Here is a 21,386-nt window from a genome sequence, read left to right on the forward strand (position 1 = left end):
GAGCTCTCCAGGATGATGGGATCCACGGAGTGGATGCAACCAGCATTGCTTTTTCCCGTGCTGCCCATTGGGACAGGAGAAAAGGATTTTCAGAGGTGGAGGAGTGGAAATATCCCCATTCTCGTGGGGTGGCAGTGTGGGATCACCCCTCTGGGAAGGGGGCTGTATCCCAATGCAAGGCACCCTGGAGTAGGTGGGATAACCATTGGGATCCATGAGCCCTGCCAATCCAGGACACAACGCTGCTATCCCAGCTGGATAAGGCTGATCCTCAGACCCCTGGTTTTCCTTTGTGGAGGCTGTGAACTTCCTCCTTTCCCAGACCTAGATGGGAGTTCCCTGGGAGGCAGGTGGAGGCTCTGCACCCCTTCAGGGGGACAGCGGCTCACGTTTCCTCAGGAGATCCCGTCAGGGCTGCGAATTCCCCCTCCCCATCCTCAGGGCCATCCTCGGGGGATACCGGGGCGGCCTCGGTGCCCTCCTCCTCCTCCTGCTGCTGCTGCAGGCTCTGCAGCCGCTCCTGCCGCGCTTCCATGTATTCCTGCGCCCCGTCCCCCACCAGCTGCACTTCATCCCCCACGCAGGGCGGCTGCCGGACGGGGTTGTGGTCGTAGGACAGGAGGCGCAGGGAGGCGAGGCCGCTGAGGTCCGGGAAGCTGGCGATGCGGTTGCGGTCCAGGTCGAGGACGCGGATGTGATCCATGCGCAGCAGCACGGGCGGGAACTCCTGGAAGCGGTTCCCGTAGAGCCAGAGCCCCCGCAGGCCGGCCATGCGGGGCAGCGCCGCGGGCAGCCGGCACAGCCGGTTGTCCCCCAGCTGGAGGCTGCGCAGCTCCGGCAGCTGCAGGAGGGCGCGGGGGAAGTGCGCCAAGAAGTTCCCCTCGACCCAGAGGCAGCGCAGGCTCTGGAGCTGGGCGAAGGCGGGCGGCAGCTCCTGCAGCCCGTTGCGGCCCAGGTACAGGTAGGCCAGGTGGGGCAGGTCGCACACGGCCTCGGGCACCTCCATCAGCTCGTTGCCGTCCAGGGCGAGGGTCCGCAGGTGCTGCAGCTCCGCCAGCTCGTCCGGCACCTCCCGCAGCCCCGCGTCGCTCAGGTAGAGCTTCCGCAGCCCCTGCTGAGCCCACAGCTCGGCCGGGATCTGCCGGCGCCGCACCTCCAGCCGCTGCTCGACGCCGTCGGGGCCCTCGGCGGCCGCCACCGGGACCCCGCGCCCCGAGGAGCCGCCGCTGCCCATCGCTCACCGGGACCGCCACCGGGACCTGCACCGGACCCGGCGGGGCGGCGGGAGGGCGACGCCGTGGCCATGGCAACGCGCCGCGGCCAATGGGAGCCCGCGCCACCGGGGAAGAGGCCACGCCCCCGTCCCGGTCATGCCACGCCCACCAATCCCATTCATGCCCCGCCCCGCCGTTCCCACGGCCCCATTCCCGTCCTACTTGTCCCGGCTCTGTCCCCAAACCAGGCAGGACACCCTCGCACCCCAGCAGTCCCAGCCCCGCTTCCAGCAGCCTGGCCTCAGCGTCCTCACCCTGAATTCGGCGTGAGGCCCTAAACTGAGTGTGCGGTCCCTGGGCTGGGTGGGAATTCCTAAACTGGCAGGAGGCGCTCCCTGAGCTGTGTGTGGATGCCTTGATTGGGTGGGGGTCCTTAAACTGGTGGGGAGTCCCTCTGTGATCCTGCACATCCCCTGGGACCCTGCCGGGAACCACTCCCTGGGGCACAGATCCCGTTCCCCATGATCAGGGAAGATATGGATGAAGCCTCTCCAAGCGCCCCCTCCCCGTGCCATGGCTGCCCACCCTGCGGGGTCCTTCCTCCTCCTCTTCATCCTCCTGCTTCCCACCACAGCCCTGCCCGGATTTTCCTGCCGCAAATCAGCTGTGTCATCCCAAAGGCGGCTCGGAAAGCTGGAAAGCCGGGCTCGTACAGCCCTCCAGCGGCAGCTGGCCAGGTGACACCCCCGACCACCCAAACCCCTCCTGCCAGCTTTCTGGGATGCAGGAAACCCCCCAAAATGAGAGAGCAATCCAAAGGCATCGTGCAGGGTCTTTATTCCTCCTACGGGGATTTGGGAAAGGCCGAGGATGGGATTCCCAGGATGCAGCAGCACTTTTGGGGGGGTCACGTCAGGGGGTCATCGATGCGCCACAGGCTGGTGGGGCGGTTGTTGGTGCTGAAGCCACTGGGACTCGGGATCTGGACACCCTCCACAGATCTCGGGGCCCACGTGATTGGGGTCTGTGCCCACCAGCCTGGAAAATCCAGGAGGGATTGGTGAGGGGGGTGTCTGCTCCTCCTGGGGGCTGGGATCCCCCCCAAACTCACCTGGTGCTACAGGGGCCATCTGTGAGTGCTCGATCAGGTACTGGTTCTGGATACTGCCATACCCCAGCGGCTTCTGAGGGATGCAGTGAGTTGGGAGCGTGGTTCCTTGGGAAAAGGGATGGGACAGGGGACATGGCTGCACCCACCTTCTCGGCTGTGACTCCCTTGGGTCCCACCTGGAGCTCCGGGGGGGCGAAGGGGGCCGGGTAGCCCATGGCAGGCTGGTACTGTGTGGGGACACAGGGATGGGATCCTGCTCATTGCCATGCCCAGGCAGCTCCTGATGCCTCAGAGCCCACTGGGAGCACCGGGACAGGATGTCCCCTGCCCTTGCCACCCCGTCCCTTTGCTTACAGTGCTGCACGTGGCAGGAAAGGAATCCATCCGACCATCACCGACACCAAGCTGTGGGATAGGAAAAGTGTTCCCTGGGGTGCTGAGGGGTGGGGGGGACAGGGGACACAATGGGGACAGGGCTCACAGGCTGCTCTGGCACGGTGAGGTCACTCCCCGGGGCAGTCTCGGTGCCGCCCGACAGCTCCATCGCCCTCGGTGGGACATCTGTGGGGAGCAGATGGAGCAGGGATGTCCCCTGTGTCCCCAGGCCTGGCATTACCTGGATACACCTGTTCCATTCTGAGGGGGGCAGGGGGTCTCCAACGCTCCCAAAACCTCCTGAGGTCTGACCTGGCTCCAGGAACACTGACATCCCAAAATCCCTGGAGTTGGATGTGTCTCTGGGACCATCAATAATCTCAAAACCTTCCTGATGTTGGAGATGGGCCTGGAACCCCCAGGGCCTCAAACCCTCCTGCAGTTGGAGGTTTCCTAGAAATCCTACCACCCCCAAATCCTCCTAAGGACAGAGCTTTCCCTGGGATCACCACGACCCCAGAATCTCCTGGGAATAGAGCTTTCCCTGCGATTTCAACACCCCAAAACCCTCCCACTAAGGCTGGAGCTTTCCCAAGACCCCAGAATCATACCTGGCTGGGCAGGAGTGGCGCAGTACCTCTGGATGCCGTATTCCCCAGATGTATTTGGGGCTCTCACCTCCCCGAAGCGGAGGCGGGAGAAGGAGAAGCCAGTGGGATACTGACACTGCGGATCATCCACGTGCTCAGGCAGCATCCTTTGGTACTCCGGGCGCCCAAACACCTTGAAGTCCTCGGTGGTGGTGGAAATGTCGGTGTCCTGGCTGGGGTGGGAATTGCTGTGATGGGGTGACCCCAAAAGGTGCCCCCCAAACTCCTGGAGCAGGGACCTACCGCTCCACGTGCGGGCAGAGCAGGGATCTGAGCTCTGAGTAGTTGTTGACGACGTATCCCGAGCCGGTGTGGACGCCGAGGAGGGGGTGGATGCTCCTGTCGCTGGGGAGCTCAATGGCCAAAACTCGCCCCTCCTGCACCTTTGGGGGTGACCCCCTGGGCCTCTTGCCAAAGGCCGCCTCGTAGCTGGTGACGTAGAAGCCCATGAGCTCGGACGGGGAGCCCTTCACCATGGGGAAGCCCGTCCCCAGTCCCGCGGCGGGCGAGTCCTGCGGCTGGGACGGCATCCTGGCTCTGGGAACGGGCCCCTGGCGCCGGGAACGGCCCGAGGCACGGCCCTACGCCATGGCTGGAGCTGCACTGGAGCTGCACTGGAGCTGCGGGCCCTTCCCGGCAGGCACGGAAGCTGCGGAATGTGCCCGTGGAACGCGACTCTATCTCCTGGTAACCGCGACAACGGGGACCTCCCGGAGGCTGTCACCACGGCAGGGCAGGAGGTGGGACAACCTCTCTGCTTGTCGCTGGAGGGCACCACGGGGAATGTCCCGCTCCAGCTCCACGACAGCCCCCGCCCCGGGGTGGGGTCACCTCCTGGGGGTCCTGGGAAAAGGGGCAGGTGGGAATTGGGAACATCAGTGAGGTGGCATGTGCCAGATCCAGCTGGGAACGTCACCGAGGGCACGACCCCGATGTCACAAAGCAGGAGAGGGGCAGGGCCAGCAGCCAGGCAAGGCCGGTAGTCAGGGCTTTATTCAGCATTGCATGAATGTCCAAAGGCTGCTGGGAGAGGAGGAAAACCATAGGGAAGGTGGAAATGCCAGTCCAGAGCCCCATGTCCCCATGCTAGTCCAGGGAATGGGGACAGAGGCGTCCCCTCCCTCAGCGTGGTGCCTCAAACAGATACTCCAGGTCCGGCTGCCGGAGCCTCTGCTCCCTGTTCCTGTTTTTGGCAAACTCCCTCAGCATGGCCATCACATCCGTGTCGAACTCCGCTGGCGTGGGCTTCGCTTCTGAGGGGAAAACAGGAAAAATCAGCTCTGTGCTGTGCCCAGGTGCCACCCCAGTGTCCCAGGGCACGGCCACACGTACCAGTGGCCCAGTAATAAATGTCCCAGTCGTTGCTGGGCTCGTTGATGAGGCGGTCGTAGCGGTTCAGCTGCTCCTCGCTCATGCGCGCCAGGTTCTCCTTGGCAAAGAGGCTGGGGAGGGATGGATTGGGATGAGGTGAAGGAAGAGCTGGGATATAGGAACCAGTTCAGTGTGATCCTGATAAACACCGACTCCCAGCCTGCCCTGCCTCACCTCTGTGGGTGGGAAAACACCTGCCCAGCATTCCCAGAGAAGCTCTGGAATGCCCTTACCCAGCCTGGTCTGGTGGAAGGTGTCCCTGCCCATGGCAGGGGGTGAAACTGGATGACCCTTTAGTCCCTTCCATCCCAAACCATTCCAGGATTCCATGCGCTCATTCACATGAGATATTGAAAAGGGATTCTTTCCTGAGAGGGTGCTGAGGCCCTGGAATGGATTTCCCAGAGAAGCTGTGGTTGCCCCATCCCTGGAAGTGTCCAAGCCAGGCTGGATAGGGCTTGGAGCAACCTGGGATAGTGAAACGTGTCCTTAAGGTCCTTCCCCACACAAATAATTCCAGAATTCCACAATTCTGTGTCTCTAATCTCTCTTTCAACATCCAACTGGCCTTGTGTTCACATGTCCCACAATTTACAAACATCCTTCCCAAAGGATTTTGGCTCTCTGAGCTCTCCCAGCTCTACTCCATCACTGGATCCTGGACCAGCAAGATCTTGGAGCAACTTATCCCAAGAAGTTTTGCCCTACCTCAATGAACTCTCCCCTGTTAATGACTGGAATGCTCAGAGCCAAGCCCACCTGAGCAGGATGCAGTTTTCCAGCATCCCCCTTTTCCTGCTCTCGTACAGCAGCCGGGCTCTCTTGGTGTCCAGGGGCTCGTCCGGACGCTCTTGCCAGGGGGGCAGCGGGATCTCCAGCACGTCCTTCCCGGAATCCGTGGGGGAATCCCCCCGGTAGCCTCGCTGCGGGATCAGCGGCCACAGGAGCTGCCGGCGCAGGGAGCAGAGCTGGAGGGAACAGGGAAAGCACAGGGACATCAGGCCTGGGAGTGCCTGCACACAGGGACCTCTCCAAATCCTACTGGACACGATTCCCAATCCCCCAAAACCCCGCTGCCCAGACCCCATCAATACCCCAGACCGCCCTCATCCCCCCAAAATCCCCTTTTGCCTGCTTAGACTCTCCTCCTTTTCCTCTCCTTTTTCCCCCTCAATACGCTAATTTTCCTCCCATCCTGCCTCTCCCGCAAACTCACTTCTTTCCCCTCCTTTTCCTTCCCCCTCTCTCCCCGTTTTTTCCCCCTTTCCCTCCCCTTCCCCCCGTTTTTTCCCTTTCCCACTTTCCCTTTCTTTACCCTCTTTCCCCACTGTTTTTCCCCCTCTTTCCCCTTTGACCCCCTTTTAACCCTTTTCCTCCCATTTTAACCTGGTTTTCCTGCTCTCCCTCCCTCCCTCTCCGCTGTTCCCCCTTCCCCTTCCCTTTGCCCTCCCAGTTTTCCCCCCTTCCCCCCCCACCCTGGCCGCCGCCATCTTGCCGGGCGCCGCTCTGGCCACGCCCCCCGGCTGGATGGGGCGGGGTGTGCCGGAAGTGGGCGTGGCCACGCCCGGAAGTGGGCGCGGCGGCGCTGGCGGTGAGCGCGGGCGGCGCGCGCGGGGCTGGGATCGGGGGAGGGGGGGCCCGGGGTGGGGGGCGCGACCTATCGCGACATATCGCGACCCGCCACCCCCTCCCTTCACATTCCCCCTGCCCAGAAACCCCCCAGCCCGGGCCCCGCCGCTCCGCAGGGCCGCATATGGCGGGGACGGGGCGCCGCGGAAAAGAAGGGGGGGCAGTGGGGGATCGTGGGGGGCACAGGGAATTTGGGGGGAACAGGGATTTGGAGGGGAGACAGGATATGGAGGGACGAGAGGATTTGGGGGGACACGGGATTTGGAGGGAAATGGGATTTGGGGAGGCACAAGGATTTGGGGAGCAGAGGGGATTCAGGGGGACACAGGGATTTAGGGGGGACATGGGATTTGGGGGGACACGGAGATTTAGGGGGAAGAGGAGATTTGGGAGGCAGAGGGGATTTAGGGGCTAGAAGGGATTTAAGGGGGGCACAGGTATGTGGAGGGAAGAGGGGATTTAGGGGCACACAGTGCCTGGGGTGAGGAAAGGGGATTTGGGGCTCGCAGGGCTTTGGGGGGGCGCCCCCAGCGGGTCCCCCGGGCCTCAGTGACCCCGTGCCCCCATTCCCAGAGCACCTTCCGTGTCCTGGCTCCGCCCGGTCCCAGCCCGGGCTCCCGCTCTTCCCGCCTCTGGAAATATGTCCGAGGGAGTGGATCTGATTGACATCTACGCCGACGAGGAGTTCACGCAGGTGAGGGCTGGCATGGGGGTGCATATCCCCCCCTTTTCTTTCAGGAAGAGATCCCAGTGTCCTGCAGCTCATCCCGGTGGAAGATGCAACTGGTGTGGCTGGGAAAAGGGAAGGATCGTTCCCAATCGTTCCCAAATCTCGGTGGCTGCCACCTCCAGCTGTGATTAAAGGGTTTCCCTGGGGGTTGTGACACGTGCCTGGCCACAGAATGTTTGGGATTTAAGAGCTTAGCTGAGTCCTGGTTGGGAAAATGAGAAATTCCATCTGGAAGAAGCATTTCCAGGGAATTACACAGTGAGGGGATACCAGGAGCCAAATCCATGGGATCACCCAGGCTGGAATCTGTGCAGGAGCTCGCTGTTTCTGTGCTGCTTGTCCCATCCCAGGAATATCTGGGATTCACAGGAGGAAATGATGAAGGAAGGGGGTGTTGGAGAAGCAGATTTTAGGGAGTTCTTGGATATGGGAAAGCAAGTGCGAAGGCAGATGTTGGAAAATTCAAAACTGCCATGGAAAGCTTGTGGAGAGAAGTTGGCAGGAGGAAAAGTCATGGAAACTGGAAGCAATGCACCCAGAGGAAGGAATCACCATGGAGAAAGGAATTCCTGTGAGCTCCTGCAGTGATCAAGAGAAGCTTCTTCTGCTTACTGGGTGAGAATATCCCATGGAGTCTCCTGGGAGGACCAAGTGGATTGAGGATTCTCAAAGCTGGAATGATGATCCAGGCTAATGACTGCGGCATGTTCCTCCCTTTGGGATATGTGGCAGGAGAGCACCGGGAATGAATCCATGCCAGGATCAAAGCAGTGGGGAGGTGCTGTGGTGTCCCTGTGGCACGCCAGGGATGCCAGTGTAATTCCAAATCCCACATTTCCACGTGGTGATTCCCTCTAACAGTGCCCAGCTTCATCCCTGTGCACCTCAACTCAGCGTGCATGGATGGGGAGCAGGAGAATCCCTCAGATCTCCCAAGCTGAATCCCCTAAGTAGCAGAACTGAGGGATTCCAGGGGATTCCTCCTCTAGCCCCTCCTTCTTATTTTTGGTTTTGACTTTCTGAAACTTCCAGGCGGGAATCTTCCAGCCTTGGGCTGTGTCCAAAGGCTCCTGGTGGAGGTGGGAGCGTGGGAGTTGGATTAACCAAACACTTGAGCTTTTTTGGGAAATGAACACAAAACTACAGCTCCCTTTTCAAATCATTCTTTTATCAGCTCCAGGGAAAGAGCTGGATGCAAAAGTTCAGGGAGAGGGAAAATGGTTGGATTTTTGGATTTGTGCTGAGTGTCCTTCTCTGTCCAGCTCCCAAGAGGATGTTTGCAATTCCCTGATCCTCAGAGTATCTTCAGCAGAAAACATTGTCCAAACTGCCTGGAATTGAAAATTTGGTAGCAGAACCTCTGGTTTTTGTGGCACACTAGCTCCTGTGGGATGGATCCTCATGGAGTGATTTTGTGGGATGAAACACCTGGCAGAATCTGAACGAGGAACTGGGACCCATAGTAAACACAGCACTTGCTGGACATTCCAAATTAAATATAGCCTGTGAGAGAATGGGAATTGGGAGGCAGATCTAGGACATGCTGGAATTCCCAGCTCTGGAGCTTCCTGAGCTTCCTCTACCAAAGGGACAGATCCAATGTGTGAGAGCTCCTGCCCTAAAAAAAAAAGGGCTTTTTTCCCAAAAATGAGCAAGTTTGGGGTGCTGGGCATGGTTTGAGAGGGGTGTGCAATTCCAAAGTTGGATTTTGAGGACACATGTGTTGCCAAGGAGCAATAGGCTTATCCCTACTTGGGATTTGGTTTTGCCTACCATTTGGTTTCCACCACTGAATTCTTGCCCTCCAAATTAGGAATTTCTTCCTGGTGGCAACAACAGGGTCTTGTCCTGTTTGTGGGATCCAAGTGGGCTGATCCTTGGAATGTGCTGGAGCTCAGTGGGGGTTTAGATGAGATATTGGGGAAGAATTTCTTCCCTGTGAGGATGGTGAGGTCCTGGAATGGATTTCCAGGGAAACTGTGGCTGCTCCATTGCTGAAAGTGTTCCAGGCCAAGTTGGACAGGGCTTGGAGCAACCTAAGATAGTGGAAGGTGTCCCATGGCAGGAGGTGGGATGGGATGATCCTTAAGGGTCCTTATTCCAACCCCAACTATTTCGTGATTCCATGAAATCAGAGTCACTCATCCTGTTTTTTGGGATTGCCCAGGCAAGGGGTGGCTGTGATTCCCAACTGTGCACAGACCCAAACCAAGTGATTTGGGCCTTAAACCATTGAACTCGGCTTGGAAATTCCACTTGGGAATTGGGACAGCAGGTTTGGAAGGAGCAAAGAAGGCTTCCCAAGCCCTTCCCAAGGCAGGATCTCATGACGTTTTCCCAGCAGGACCCGGAGTTCAGTAATGCTGACCAGATGGATCTCTACGACGACGTGTTAGCAGCCAGCTCCCAGCCCCAGGAAAAGCGTTCCAGCAGCTCGGAAGCGCCTCCGGAGATCCGTCAGGAGCCGTCTCCCAAGCCCAACAGCAAACCCCCGGCCATCCTGTACACCTACAGTGGCCTCCGGAACAAGAGGGCCGCCGTCTACGTCGGGAGCTTCTCCTGGGTGAGCTCATCTTCCTGGGAAATTTGGGATTCCTGGGGAACCTCTGAGGGGCTGCTGGGCTCTCTAGGGGAGGGGAAGGGGTTTTGAGGGGGCCTGCTCCCCCTCAATCCTGAGCTGGATTGTGAGCTGGGCTTGGCTTTGTGATCCTCAGGGAAAAGGGATTTGTATCCCTGAGGAGCTTCTGGGCTGGGGTGTCTGCTGATGTCCCTTTGAAGCTGTGACTTTGGGGTGCTGCTCCTGAGTTGCCTTTTCCTGCTCAGGGATGCAGGAACAGTTTTGGGAAGGCTCTGTCTTGTCCGGAGAACTTGTCACTGTTATCCATTCCCAAGGCTCGTTCCAGATGATTTTAAGCTCCCTGAGGAAGTCTGGGGGTGACATTCCTCAGGTGGGTGGGGGGACACTGGGGACGGACATGGATACCAGAGCCTGTTCCCTGTGCCCTCAGTGGACGACTGACCAGCAGCTGATCCAGACCATCCGCTCCATTGGAGTCTATGACGTGGTGGAGCTGAAATTCGCGGAGAACCGAGCCAATGGCCAATCCAAGGGGTGAGAGCCCATGGAATTTCGGGTGGGAATGATGGGAGCCAGGCCCTCATGGCCACATCCATTGTTTGGTGGAGGGTGAGGAGCAGCCAGTGCTTTTCCTGCCTGGGACAGGGAATCCATGGAGCATCCCAAATAGCATGGAGAAGTGAGGAGGGGGAGTGGAACAGTGGGATGGGATCAGGAGGAGGGTCTGGGGGAGGTCTCTGCTGCGGGTTCAGGGCTCAATCTCCCTCTCTCCCACGCAGGTACGCGGAGGTGGTGGTGGCCTCCGAGAACTCGGTCCATAAACTCCTGGAGCTGCTTCCTGGAAAGATCCTGAACGGAGACAAGGTGGAGGTGAGGCTGGCGACCCGGCAGAACCTGTCGCAGTTCGAGGCTCAGGCTCGCAAACGTGAGTGCGGCGCCGGTGTGAGGTGGGGTGGGGGTTCCATCTCACACACATCCCAGATCCCCCTCAGATCAGCTGCCAGGCCCAGCCCAGCGAGCCCTTGGGATGGGGGGAAGCCTTGCCAGGAGCGTTTGGGGGTTGTTTTTCCCATTCCTGAGCCGGATTAGCTCCTGACCCGAGTCTTTATGATCCCCTTTTAGGTGCTCCCACACTGCGAAGATCCCTCGTAGCCTCCTCCTCCTCCTCTCCAAACTGAATGGGCTTAAGCTCTTCAGGCTCTCAGCATAGCTAAGACCCTCCATATCTATTAGTAGCTCCTCTCTGGATCTGCTCCAGAATTTTTCCATCCCTGCGGAGGTAAGGTGCCCAACACTGGAGGAATATTCCAGCTGGGGCCTGGCCGTGGGCGTCCCTCAATGGCAATAGGTGGTCCTGGCCTCACTCCGCAGCGATGCGATGGGATCCGCAGGGATTGTCCTGGCAGGAGCATGTCTGAGGAGGTCTTGGCCAGCTCTGGTCGTTGTAGATCCCTTGGCATGTTTTGTGCGAGGAAAACTCCCCCTTCCCAGCAGAGTTGCTTCGCTCCTTTCCTTTGGCTCAGGTGCCTGAGGGGATCGGCTGCTTGGTGCTTAGGCTGTGTCCCAACTTGCCCTGCAGTTTTGGTGGAGCAGGGAGTGTTCCCTGGGCCGAGTTCCGGCTGCCCCCAGGGCACAGCGGAGCTCCCATGCAGCCTTTTGGCACAGCTGGGAGCTGTGGCTCCTGTCACACCCCTTCTGTCTCATCCTCAGTGCCTCTTTGGATAGAGCAAGGCTTCTTGACCCTCTCGGAATGCTGAGTTTTCCTTCCTCTAGCAGCAGCTCTGCTGCTGTCAGCACTTGAGTTCTGTCCCCTCATGTTCTTCCATGCTTGGGCCTCTCAAAAGCCATGTGTGGATCTCAGGCTCTCTGGGTCTTTGGATGTCTTTGGGGATCTCTCACCATTCCTTGTGGCTTTTGGCTCCTGTCCCTGTAACCTGCCTGTCCCCAGGACACTGTGCAGGGTCTTGCTGGAAAGCTGGGCCCCTCTTGGAAAAACACATGGAAGTGGAGGCTATGTGTGGCCGGCTGGATCTCTCTCTGGGCACCTCCAGCCCTCCAGGGGTGGGAGGAAGAGGAGGAGCAGGAGGTCTCGGAGACCCGGACACCCTCCAGCTGCACCTCACAGCTCTTTCCCCGTGCCACTTCCAGGTGTGCCGCCGCGGGCCCACTCCCGGGATTCCGTGGATGCGGTGGACGGCCGGGCGACGCCGACGGAGAACGCGCTGCCCCCCGCCCGCATGGAGAAGCCCCCCTCGGTCCTGCCCTTCTTCAGCCGCCCCCCCGCGCTGCCCCTCATGGGGCTACCCCCCCCTCCCATGCCCCCCCCCCCTCCCCTCTCCTCCGCTTTCGGAGTCCCTCCGCCTCCTCCTGGAATTCCCTACCAGCACCTGCTGCCCCCGCCGCCCCGGCTGCCCCCGCCCCTGGCCGTGCCCCCGCCGGGGGCCGTGCCCCCCGCCCTGCACCTCAATCCCGCCTTCTTCCCGCCGCCCACCGCCGCCCTGGGACCCCCTCCGGATACCTACGGCAAGGCCATGGCTCCCTACAACCACAGCAGGTGAGCTGGGCAGGAGTGGGGTTGGGATGCTTGGGGAGGATCCCGCTGAACCCCCGTTCCTGCTGTGCCCACAGCCGGGAGCTGGGCCCGCCGATCCCGGCCTTGAGCGAAGGTGAGTTTGAGGAGATCATGAACCGCAACCGCGCCATCTCCAGCAGCGCCATTTCCAAGGCGGTGTCCGGCGCCAGCGCAGGTACTTCCCGTGTCCCTCATGTCCCCCATCCCGGGATGGATTCGTGCTCCTGACCCCCTGCTCTGCTCCTCAGGGGATTACAGCAACGCCATCGAGACGCTGCTCACAGCCATCGCTGTCATCAAGCAGTCGCGCGTGGCCAGCGACGAGCGGTGCCGCGTCCTCCTCTCTTCCCTCAAGGATTGCCTGCATGGAATTGAGGCCAAATCCTACAGCAGCAGCTCCAGCAGCAGCTCCAGGTATCCCCCTGGATCCAGAGAAGGGGATCCTCCCTGCTGGTGAGCGACTAAAAAATCACTCTGGGTTCTGTCTCCTCCAAAGGAAAAGGCACCGATCCCGGGAGCGCTCTCCCAGCCGGTCCCGCGAGAGCAGCCGGCGGCACCGGGATCTGCTCCACAGCGACGATCGGCACGAGGATTATTTCCCAGAGCGGAGCCGGGAGCACGAGCGGCATCGGGACAGGGACAGAGACAGGGACCGGCACCACTGAGACAGGTGGGAGGCTGGGGAATCCCCTGGAAGTGTGAGGGATGAGGGAAGGGCGCGCCCACCATTCCTCTCCTCTCTCCCGACAGGAATTTGGCAGGAAGTGGTTTTTAATGGACTCTATCTCCTCACCTCGACCAGGATGCCGTGCCCGAGGCTGCTCCGCCCCATCCCGGTCCCTTCCTCGCCACCGCAGCCCCCTCCGGGCGGGATCCCCGCCCGCACCTCGTGGCCTTGGGAATCCCCCCCACCACTGCTGCTGCTTCCTGGGGCCATCCCGCTCCGCTCCGTGGATACTCGGACCCAAAGAGAAATGGTGCTTTTATTCCATGGAGGGAGGTTTGTGAGCCCTTCCCAGTCCGGGGGGGGACGGAGGAGACGGAGCCCTCCCTGTGCAGCTCGGGGGCTTGGAGATGCACAGCTCCCGATCCTGGGATCAGGAGCCACGTGCCATCCTCTGCATTGCCTGGGGACACTCGCGTCCCCATCGCCCTGGTGGGACACTGTGCCACGCTCCTCCTTTGGCCCTTCACCCTCCAGGAGCTGGGAAAAAGGGGCTGGAGCTGGGTTGGGGGTCATCCTCTCTATCCCGACATTCCCCACAGCAGCATTCCCACGCAGACGGCAGCTCCGGCCCCTCCCGCAGAGCCTTCCTTGTTTTAGAGGAAGCGGAAGAGGCAGGGCAGGCTGTGACCCCCTTGTGTCCCCTCAGAATCCCAAAAAGGAGAGGGAGGGAGAGCCCAGGAGGGTCAGGATGAGCTGGGACACACTGGGTGACTTCCAGGGCTGGAATCACGTTTGGGTAGGAAAACCCAGGCCCTGGAAGTCTTTTTAAGTTGAAATAACCCAAATTCAGGAAAAACCACCCCGATTTTCCCAAGCCCCACGAGGTGGGAGCACTCGTCAGGAGAGCTCCGGGTTTTTTTTTTACTTACCGCCACAGATTTTTAGTTTCTTTCCAAATAGTGGAAGGGGGAAAGATTCCCCCCAAATTGCAGAGCAAATCCCTGGAAGCCCCGGCGAGGCGCCGCCCCTCCTGCTCGCAGTGATTAGATTTGTCTTTGGATAGGTTGGAATTGTGTAATAAACTCAGATGACGTTGTCAGTCTTTTACACAGCGCTCCTGTTGCCTTCCTACGGTGGGATTTGGGATAATGAGGGATAATTTGGGATCTGGGAGGTCTGGGCACCCATTGTCCCTCACCCTTTTCCTCCTCCAATGGGTTCCTGTGCTTCCCAAACTGGCTCTGAGGTACTGGAAGCACCTGAGCATTCCCAGGGGGGACCCACATTCTTGGGCACCAAGTAAAAATAAATATTTATTGGAAAATAGTGAATTATTCTGGAAGAATGTTGTAGAAAAAAAAAAGGATTCTTCATACCTTGAGCTGGCTCAAGCTCTGAGGAGTCCAAGTGGATTGGAGAATGGGAAAGGTGGGAGGGATATGTCCAGGGGGCAGTGGGAAAAGGGAGGGATGAATATGTGGCAGCAGGTCCCTGGTGAAGTGGGAAGCAGGAAAAATAGGAGGGATATGTCCACATAGAAGTGACAAAGGTGGGAGGGATGTGTCCAGGTGGCACCAGGTGAAATGGGCAGTGGGAAAGGAGGGATCCTCCCCCTTCCCGGGGCTGGGAATTGGAGCTGGCACGGGTGATGCTCCCCTGTGTCCCTGGGCCGTGTCCTCAGTAGGGATCCGTGCTGCGGGAAAGGACAGAGACAGGGATGTGTGGGTGCCAAACCAACCTGGCAGCTCCTGCACCGGCTCCCCCAGTTCCTGGGATGCAGCACCTGGAGAAGGAGAGGAGCGCCAGGACACCCAGGAGCAGCTCCAGGCCATAGAAGAGGAGCAGGATGGCACTCAGGAACGCTTCCAGGCGCAGGGAATATGTCTGGAGCAGCAGGTAGTACACGGCCAGCGCGGCTGCCGGCACTGTAAGTGCCAGGCTGAGGGACAGCGGCACCTTCCGCTGGCACAGGTTCCCCTTGGAGCCTGTGGAGCACAGAGTTGGGATCAGACCATGGAAATCATGGCAGGGTTTTAGGTAGGGAATTAAAAGTCCCGTTCCCGTGGGCAGGGACACCCTCCTCTAGCCCAGGTTGCTTCCTGCCCCATCCCACCTGAACATCCAGGTATGTTCTTTGCGGGTGTTCCAGGACTCTGCACTCCCTGTGGAGCCTCTGGCATTCAGGGGCACTCACCGAAGAAGATGCGTGTGGCCTCAATGCCGAGGTAGAGGAGGAGCAGCACCACGTCCAACACCAAGTTGGAGACGGGATAGGGCAGGAGCAGCACTGCAGGAAAAGCACCGCCCTCAGCACCACATTCCCGCCCGTCCCGGCGGGATCGGGAGGAGTTCTGGAGCGAAGGACTCACCTTTGTACACGAACACGAACGCTTCCAGGAGAAAATATGTGGCGCAGTACCAGCCGTTGAGGAAGAGCAGGACCTGCAGCGGAGCCGAGGAGCGATGGCGGTCTGAGGGGACACGGGGCGGCCATGAGGGGGGGCACGGGGCGGGCATGGCAGCGCGGCCCCCGGAGCCCTGCAGCGCCTCGGCCGCCCCCCTGCCTCGTTCCCAGCGCCGCTCCCAGCCCGGCTTCCTCCCAGTACCCCCCGTATCCTCCGGGATGCCCCGTTTGCCCCCCGGTCCTGCTCCTACCCCTGGGCGCCATCTTCCATCTCCATGGGAACCGCCGCCGCCGCGCTCGCCCGCACGGGGGCGCCGAGGGCGAGGAGCGTGAGGGCGGAGCCGCTCTATGGCCCGCCCCTCTCGCTGGTCTAGCGGCGCGCGCGCTGCCGCTCTAGCCGCACCTCTCTATGGTTGGAGGACCAAGCGCTGCGGCGCAGGTTCGAGTCCCCCTTCCCTCCCGACCCCGTCCCCGGTATCCATCGGGACAGGAATCTCACACCGGAGCGCGGGAATGTCCCCGTTTGGCGGCTGCACTGTAACCCAGGAATCCCACACCGGAGCGCGGGAATGTCCCCGTTTGGCGGCTGCACTGTAACCCAGGAATCCCACACCGGAGTTTGGCGGCTTCACTGTAACCCAGGAATCCCACACCGGAGCACGGAATATCCCGGTTTGGTGGCTTCACTGTAACCCAGGAATCCCACACCGGAGCACGGGAATATCCCGGTTTGGTGGCTTCACTGTAACCCAGGAATCCCACACTGGAGCACGGGAATGTCCCCGTTTGGCAGCGGCAAATGTAAGGAGTGCAGCCGTCACACTGGGTGGGCACAAACACCCGGCAGCCTCTGGAAAACACATCCGATTTATTCCTTTAGTGTTTCCAAAAATATTCCAGTCCCAACCACGGCCGTGGCCCTGAAATGCAGGGATGCCCCACAAGCCTCCTGCTGACTCCCAAAATCCCAAGGGCTGGACCCCAGGGAAAGGATGAGCCAGAACCGACCCTGACAGAGCTGGTGGAGTGCAAGGAGACTCCAGGGGATCCATCAGCCACGGAAGTGGGCAAATTCCTTGCGAAGCCAGAGTGAATCCTGGTAGAACAGGGGGTCTCCCAGGTGCACAGCTGTCCTCTTGTAGAAGTAGCAGTAAAGTACGGCCGCTGCAGGAAATTTCGGGATGAGAGAGGGCCCCCAGCACCCCCAAAGGATGTGGGATCCCACCCTGATCCTTGGGGTCCTTACCCAGCCTCTGGAAAACGAACAGGGTCTGAAGGCCTTCAGTCCAGATGAAGCGGCTGGAGTCACGCCAGCGCAGGTTCTGAGGGGGGTGGAAAACTGGGAGTAACCCCTGGAGCAGTTTTATTGAGCCCTCCCAGACCCCTCACCCCATTCCAAAGGTTCTGAGCAGGATGAAGGGACATCAAGGCAGGAATTCCACCTGGAGAAGTTTGGGAATCTCCCTACCCCAAAGGTTAAGCAGCTCAGGGGATTTAGGCATTGAGCCCGGACCTATTCCGGCTTCAGACTGCAGATCCCTGCAAATCCCTGCAAATCCCCCTCCTGGACGGCGTGGGCAGCACCAGAGCAGCTGCTGTGGCTCCTGACCCCCCAAACATTCCCCATGCTCCGGGGCAGCAGGAGGGAGGGAACTCCAGGAGGTGTCCAGGGGATGGGAACTGCTCCATTGGGAAGGAGCTAGGAAGGAGTTTATCCAAGAAGGAAAAGGGGTAGGTGCTGCCAGGACAGATCCAGGAGCCTGCACAGCCCTTGGAGCTGTGGGAAGGGAGGGGGCTGCCCTCAGGTATAAGGATTAATCCCAGAAAAAACAGGAGCTGCTAGCACAGGCTTTCCCTGGGGAAATAATGAGCTGGGATGGGGCTGGCATTGGGCAGGACATTTCTAGGCAGATACCAACCACAGGGTGATGGAATGGGACATCTTCCATGGGACACCTTCCAGGGGGAAGCCATGAGAAAAGATTGTGGGAAGCTGGGGGGGTCATGGAAAAAGCCCTTGGGAGAATCCAGCAGCTGTGCCCACGCCATCCTACCATAATCCAGACGTGGAAGGAGATGCTGAGTGCCAGGTAGGCTGCAGAGAGCAGGATGGTTCCCTTGAATTTATGGAACAGGAGGTTGACCAACCCCGCCTGGAACACGTAGGTGTTGAAGAACATGAGGAAGACAATGATGACGTTGAAGACGATGGCGATGTCCTGGATGCTGCCGGGAGAACAGAGGGATTGTGGGGTCCTGGATCTCCTGGATCTGCTTCCAGGACTTTCCCCACCTTCCCTGTACTCACATGAAGAGGACGAGCTGCACGGCTGGAGCCGTGCGCAGCAGCTCCGAGAAGGAATTCACAAAGAGGTCGTAGGAAAGCAGCAGGAACTGCAGGAACAGCACCAGGCTGTAGTTGCTGGGCTGGAGCATCCTCCTTCCTGGGGCTTGCAGCCCTCAGCCCCAGCATTCCCAATGGATCATGGCGCTGGGGAGGATCAGCAGGGCCTCTCCCGACATCCCAAACCTGGAGGGGGAACATAGGGATTGGGATGGACCCCAGAAACCAGGAAAACCCAATGAGCTGTGTCCTCTCTTTCCTCGAGTGTCTTCCTTGCCCCTGAAATGCACCCCAATCCCCATGTGAGGCAATCCAGGGATGAGTGAGACGTGCAGTCCCAAGAAGCAGTGTCCAAGCACGTTATTCTTGGCTGTTCCCAACTCCATGGGCAGTTCAGAGCAGGTCTGGGCATGTCCCACTCTGGGCATAGGGAGAGAGGAGTGAGAAGAGACAGACGGGAATTTTTGGACACCGGAGCAGGTACAGCTCTCGTGGGACACATATCCCACGGGAACAACCCCCTCAGGGATCATCCTGGCCGGAGAGGGACGGAGGGCAGAGGGATGCCCCGTGTCCCGGCAGGAAAGGGCTGTGCTGGGGGCTGAATTCCCTGAGGGGCAGACATGGTGACAGACGGGGGTAAAGGGGCTGGGAAAGGACGGAAAGTAGCTGGAAACGCGGAGGAAGAAACGCTGGACATGGGAGCGAGAAACTGACAGACGGGAGGGGGGAAGGAGCTGGATATGGGGATGAAGAGAACACTCTCTGCCCCTTCAATCCCGCGTCACTCCGCCCCTTCTCACAGCCACCACTGCGGAGACCACCGGGTCCCCTCTCGCCGCCCTCTCCCCCTGTCCCTGCCGCCTCCTCGCTCCCGGGCCGCCCCCCGGATACGCCCAAACCCCGCTGGGTGCCGGAGGTCCCGGCGGTCCCGCTGGGTCCCCGCCGTGCCCCCGCCCCGGGCGCTCACCCGCCGCCGCCATCTTGGTCCCCATGGAAACGGCCGCCAGAGCCGGAAGTGAAGGCGGAAGTGGAGGCTGGAGGACCCGCGGGGCCGCTCTGGCCGCCCCCCACTCTGTGGCAGCACATTGGGGTGCGCGGGAAAACCATAGAGATGAGCAGGCAGAGCGGCGCTCGCCAAGATGGCGGCGCCCAGTGACGAGGAGGGGGCGGTGGGGCCCAGGTACAGCCCCGGGGTTGGGAGCGCTGGTGGGCGGCTCCGGGGTTGGGAGGGGCCGAGGGACCCCGTGGTCTGGGTTTTGGGTGGAGTCAGGGCCGGGCGTTTTGTTCCAGGTCCCGGGGAGCCTCAGGTTTGGGGGGGGCTGTGGAGACACGTGTTCCCAGATTTCGGGGAGTCATGGCACCGAGTACCCCAGATTTGGGAGATCCGTGAGTCTCTGTGTCCCACATTTTGGGGAACCATGGGGCCCCGTGTCTCCACCCGTTTCCTGTCACTATGTCCCGTGAGGCAGCTTATTTGAGGGTGTCGGGACATCCCCCGTCCCCGGAGGGGACAGAAATACCGATTTCTGGGGGCACATGCAAATCACATGCAAATGAGAGCTGTCAGGTTCCTGCAAGGGGGACCATGACAGCTGACACTGAGAACCCCTTGCTGCCATTCCCTGGGCTGCCGTGCCCAGGAATTCTGCTCTGCATGTCCTGTTCCATCGCTGGCCTCCTTCCCAGTCCAGGGCACAGCTGGACTCTGGTCATCCCCTCAGCGTTCCAGTTCCCCTTTCCGTGGTTCCTCCTGGCAATGTCAGAGAGCCCCAAAAGGCCCCTCGATCACCCCCAGGTGCAACCATCCTGGATCCATCCCTGCTACCATTCCCAGACTGGGAAGGAGCTGGGCCACCATCCCTGGCTGGGAAGCAGCTCCATCCTGTCACCTTCCCCAGGCTGGGACACAGCTGCCCCCCCACACCCTCTGGGCTCCCAGTTCCTCTTTCCGTGGCTCCTCCCTGGGACCGCATCCGGAGCCTGAGCCGGCTCCTCGCTCACCCGCAGGTGCCACCACCGCTCCCCGGCCATGCTGGACGTGCCCTTCCTGCCCTTCAGTGCCTTCCTGGGAGCGCTGGGACTGCTCTGCGTGGCCATGGTGGGCACCTGGTGCCAGCACTGGCGCGGGGGCTTCTCCCTGGACGGCAGCTCCCGCACGTTCAACTGGCACCCGGTGCTGATGGTGACGGGCTTGGTGGTGCTCTACGGCGCAGGTGAGCAGAGGGAGCGCGGGGATCCCGCCACGGCTCCTTCCTGATGTTTTTTCCCCTCACAGCTGCCCTGGTTTACCGCATTCCCCACACGTGGAGCGGCCCCAAGCTTCCCTGGAAGGTGCTGCACGGCATCTTGGCTTTGGGAGCGTTCGTCCTGACCGTGCTGGGGCTGGCGGCCGTGTTCTGCTTCCATAACTCCCAAGGGACGCCCAACATGTACTCGCTGCACAGCTGGATGGGGCTGGCAACTGTCCTGCTCTTCTCCTGCCAGGTGGGAATCCCTCCTGCATCCCCCCATCCCTCGGGCATCCCGAGTTTTCCGCCCTCACATTCTCTTCCCGCAGTGGGCGGCGGGTTTTGGAGCGTTCCTGCTGCCCTGGGCTCCCACCTGGCTCCGGGCACTCTACAAGCCCATCCATGTTTTCTTTGGCTCCACCATCCTCATGCTGTCCGTGGCTTCCTGCATGTCAGGAATCAACGAGAAGCTTTTCTTCAGCCTGTGAGTGTCAGGGGCAGGGGGTGGGCTTGGGAAGATCCCTCGCAGGGGATAGGGGGGCACTCAGGATGTGGATTTGGGCTGGATCTGGGAGGGACCAGCGCAGAGCAAAGGGAACTGAGCACTTCCTCAGGTGTGTGGCTCCCTGCACACTTCCCTGCAAGGTTTGAGGGGGAGTTTGGGAATATCCAGAACACTCCCAGCCTCTCTTCCCCGCTCCAGGAAGAACGGGACCATGGCATACAAGCTCCTGCCAGCTGAGGCTGTGTTTGCCAACACCCTGGGGCTCCTCATCCTCATTTTTGGAGTGCTGGTGGTGGCTGCCCTGGCCAGGCCCAGCTGGAAGCGCCCGGATTCCGATTCCCCGGACTCCCGCCAGGTACAGGACGCGCTGGGTGGATTTGGGAAGCTGAACTGGGAAGCTGCCCCCCCAGCACAGTCCCGAGGGTGGGGAAGGATTGAGGGACCCCGGCTCATCCCTGTCTCCCACAGCCCCTGCTCTCTGCCGAGCGCTGATCCCAGGGATCTCCAGCACTGCCAAGCTGTATCCTTGTGCCTCCACATGCCAGCTCCTGCCTGGATCCCGGGCCATGCCCAACCCCAGCGCTTGCCGGTGCCATCCCTCAACGCCGCAGCTGGAGCTGCCGGAGCCTCGCTGGGACAACGAGGAGCATCCTTGTCACTGCCACTCCAGAGGATCCAGCTCAGGGTGGAGCTACTCAGGGGCATCATGGACATGGAATAAAACATTGGCTTCTGCAGAGCTCTGGCACTCAAATCCTTGGGGACAAGGGAGGGCCTGGGAGCTGGGAGCTTGGGAGTAGGTCTTGGCCAAGCCACGCTGTCCCTTCCAAGGCTTATCCCTGCTGGTTGCCTGGAGACATGAGACAGCTCCCCGTGGTCACCCCACGGGATTTAGGATCATGCTCTGCCCTGTCCCTGCTTCTCCTTTACCCCTTCCCCAAACTCACCCCCAGACCCCGTGCCCAGAGCCATGTGAGCTCTGTAGCTTCCCCTCCACACCCTGGG

At 60.4% G+C, this 21,386-nt stretch overlaps 7 protein-coding genes across 11 annotated transcripts; 2 read left to right on the forward strand and 5 right to left on the reverse strand.

The window, feature by feature from the left end:
* Positions 1 to 385: 385 nt before the first annotated feature.
* LRRC10B (leucine rich repeat containing 10B) lies at positions 386 to 1,234 on the reverse strand. The gene has a single exon (XM_058027073.1). It carries the CDS (start codon positions 1,232 to 1,234, stop codon positions 386 to 388), a length of 849 nt encoding a protein of 282 aa, XP_057883056.1.
* Positions 1,235 to 2,034: 800 nt separating this feature from the next.
* LOC131084206 (uncharacterized) lies at positions 2,035 to 4,233 on the reverse strand. Of its 3 annotated transcripts, XM_058025433.1 has the most exons (7): positions 3,594 to 4,233; positions 3,312 to 3,523; positions 2,807 to 2,886; positions 2,680 to 2,730; positions 2,472 to 2,552; positions 2,326 to 2,398; positions 2,035 to 2,252 (listed from the first exon to the last, which is right to left on the reverse strand). In XM_058025433.1, the coding sequence occupies exons 1-7, from the start codon at positions 3,878 to 3,880 to the stop codon at positions 2,122 to 2,124; spliced, it is 915 nt and encodes a 304-aa protein (XP_057881416.1). In that variant the 5' UTR covers positions 3,881 to 4,233; the 3' UTR covers positions 2,035 to 2,121. The 3 variants fall into 3 exon arrangements, with proteins under 3 accessions (XP_057881416.1, XP_057881415.1, XP_057881414.1); XM_058025432.1 differs by having other exon boundaries at positions 2,035 to 2,398; XM_058025431.1 differs by having other exon boundaries at positions 2,326 to 2,552.
* A 93-nt stretch (positions 4,234 to 4,326) lies between these two features.
* On the reverse strand, positions 4,327 to 6,277 carry SDHAF2 (succinate dehydrogenase complex assembly factor 2). Its single transcript, XM_058025438.1, has 4 exons — positions 6,197 to 6,277; positions 5,481 to 5,689; positions 4,683 to 4,792; positions 4,327 to 4,603 (listed from the first exon to the last, which is right to left on the reverse strand). The coding sequence occupies exons 1-4, from the start codon at positions 6,209 to 6,211 to the stop codon at positions 4,473 to 4,475; spliced, it is 465 nt and encodes a 154-aa protein (XP_057881421.1). The 5' UTR covers positions 6,212 to 6,277; the 3' UTR covers positions 4,327 to 4,472.
* Position 6,278: 1 nt separating this feature from the next.
* Positions 6,279 to 14,004, forward strand: CPSF7 (cleavage and polyadenylation specific factor 7). 2 transcript variants are annotated; one of them, XM_058025429.1, is made up of 10 exons: positions 6,279 to 6,312; positions 6,924 to 7,044; positions 9,425 to 9,643; positions 10,089 to 10,192; positions 10,438 to 10,583; positions 11,807 to 12,212; positions 12,287 to 12,405; positions 12,479 to 12,644; positions 12,727 to 12,900; positions 12,981 to 14,004. In XM_058025429.1, the coding sequence occupies exons 2-9, from the start codon at positions 6,991 to 6,993 to the stop codon at positions 12,893 to 12,895; spliced, it is 1,383 nt and encodes a 460-aa protein (XP_057881412.1). In that variant the 5' UTR covers positions 6,279 to 6,312; positions 6,924 to 6,990; the 3' UTR covers positions 12,896 to 12,900; positions 12,981 to 14,004. The 2 variants fall into 2 exon arrangements, with proteins under 2 accessions (XP_057881412.1, XP_057881413.1); XM_058025430.1 differs by having other exon boundaries at positions 13,033 to 14,004.
* Positions 14,005 to 14,197: 193 nt separating this feature from the next.
* TMEM216 (transmembrane protein 216) lies at positions 14,198 to 15,612 on the reverse strand. The gene is made up of 5 exons (XM_058025439.1): positions 15,553 to 15,612; positions 15,267 to 15,368; positions 15,092 to 15,184; positions 14,681 to 14,882; positions 14,198 to 14,590 (listed from the first exon to the last, which is right to left on the reverse strand). The coding sequence occupies exons 1-5, from the start codon at positions 15,563 to 15,565 to the stop codon at positions 14,575 to 14,577; spliced, it is 426 nt and encodes a 141-aa protein (XP_057881422.1). The 5' UTR covers positions 15,566 to 15,612; the 3' UTR covers positions 14,198 to 14,574.
* Positions 15,613 to 16,149: 537 nt separating this feature from the next.
* TMEM138 (transmembrane protein 138) lies at positions 16,150 to 18,656 on the reverse strand. The gene is made up of 5 exons (XM_058025436.1): positions 18,616 to 18,656; positions 17,610 to 17,831; positions 17,356 to 17,527; positions 16,548 to 16,623; positions 16,150 to 16,465 (listed from the first exon to the last, which is right to left on the reverse strand). Exons 2-5 carry the CDS (start codon positions 17,735 to 17,737, stop codon positions 16,353 to 16,355), a joined length of 489 nt encoding a protein of 162 aa, XP_057881419.1. The 5' UTR covers positions 17,738 to 17,831; positions 18,616 to 18,656; the 3' UTR covers positions 16,150 to 16,352.
* An 88-nt stretch (positions 18,657 to 18,744) lies between these two features.
* LOC131084208 (lysosomal membrane ascorbate-dependent ferrireductase CYB561A3) lies at positions 18,745 to 21,115 on the forward strand. Of its 2 annotated transcripts, none has more exons than XM_058025434.1 (6): positions 18,745 to 18,828; positions 19,656 to 19,861; positions 19,924 to 20,132; positions 20,206 to 20,360; positions 20,580 to 20,736; positions 20,850 to 21,115. In XM_058025434.1, exons 1-6 carry the CDS (start codon positions 18,788 to 18,790, stop codon positions 20,871 to 20,873), a joined length of 792 nt encoding a protein of 263 aa, XP_057881417.1. In that variant the 5' UTR covers positions 18,745 to 18,787; the 3' UTR covers positions 20,874 to 21,115. The 2 variants fall into 2 exon arrangements, with proteins under 2 accessions (XP_057881417.1, XP_057881418.1); XM_058025435.1 differs by lacking the exon at positions 18,745 to 18,828 and adding an exon at positions 18,952 to 19,034.
* Positions 21,116 to 21,386: the final 271 nt, after the last annotated feature.

Source organism: Melospiza georgiana, chromosome 6 (assembly GCF_028018845.1).
Source record: "Melospiza georgiana isolate bMelGeo1 chromosome 6, bMelGeo1.pri, whole genome shotgun sequence".
Classification (NCBI taxonomy): domain Eukaryota; kingdom Metazoa; phylum Chordata; class Aves; order Passeriformes; family Passerellidae; genus Melospiza; species Melospiza georgiana.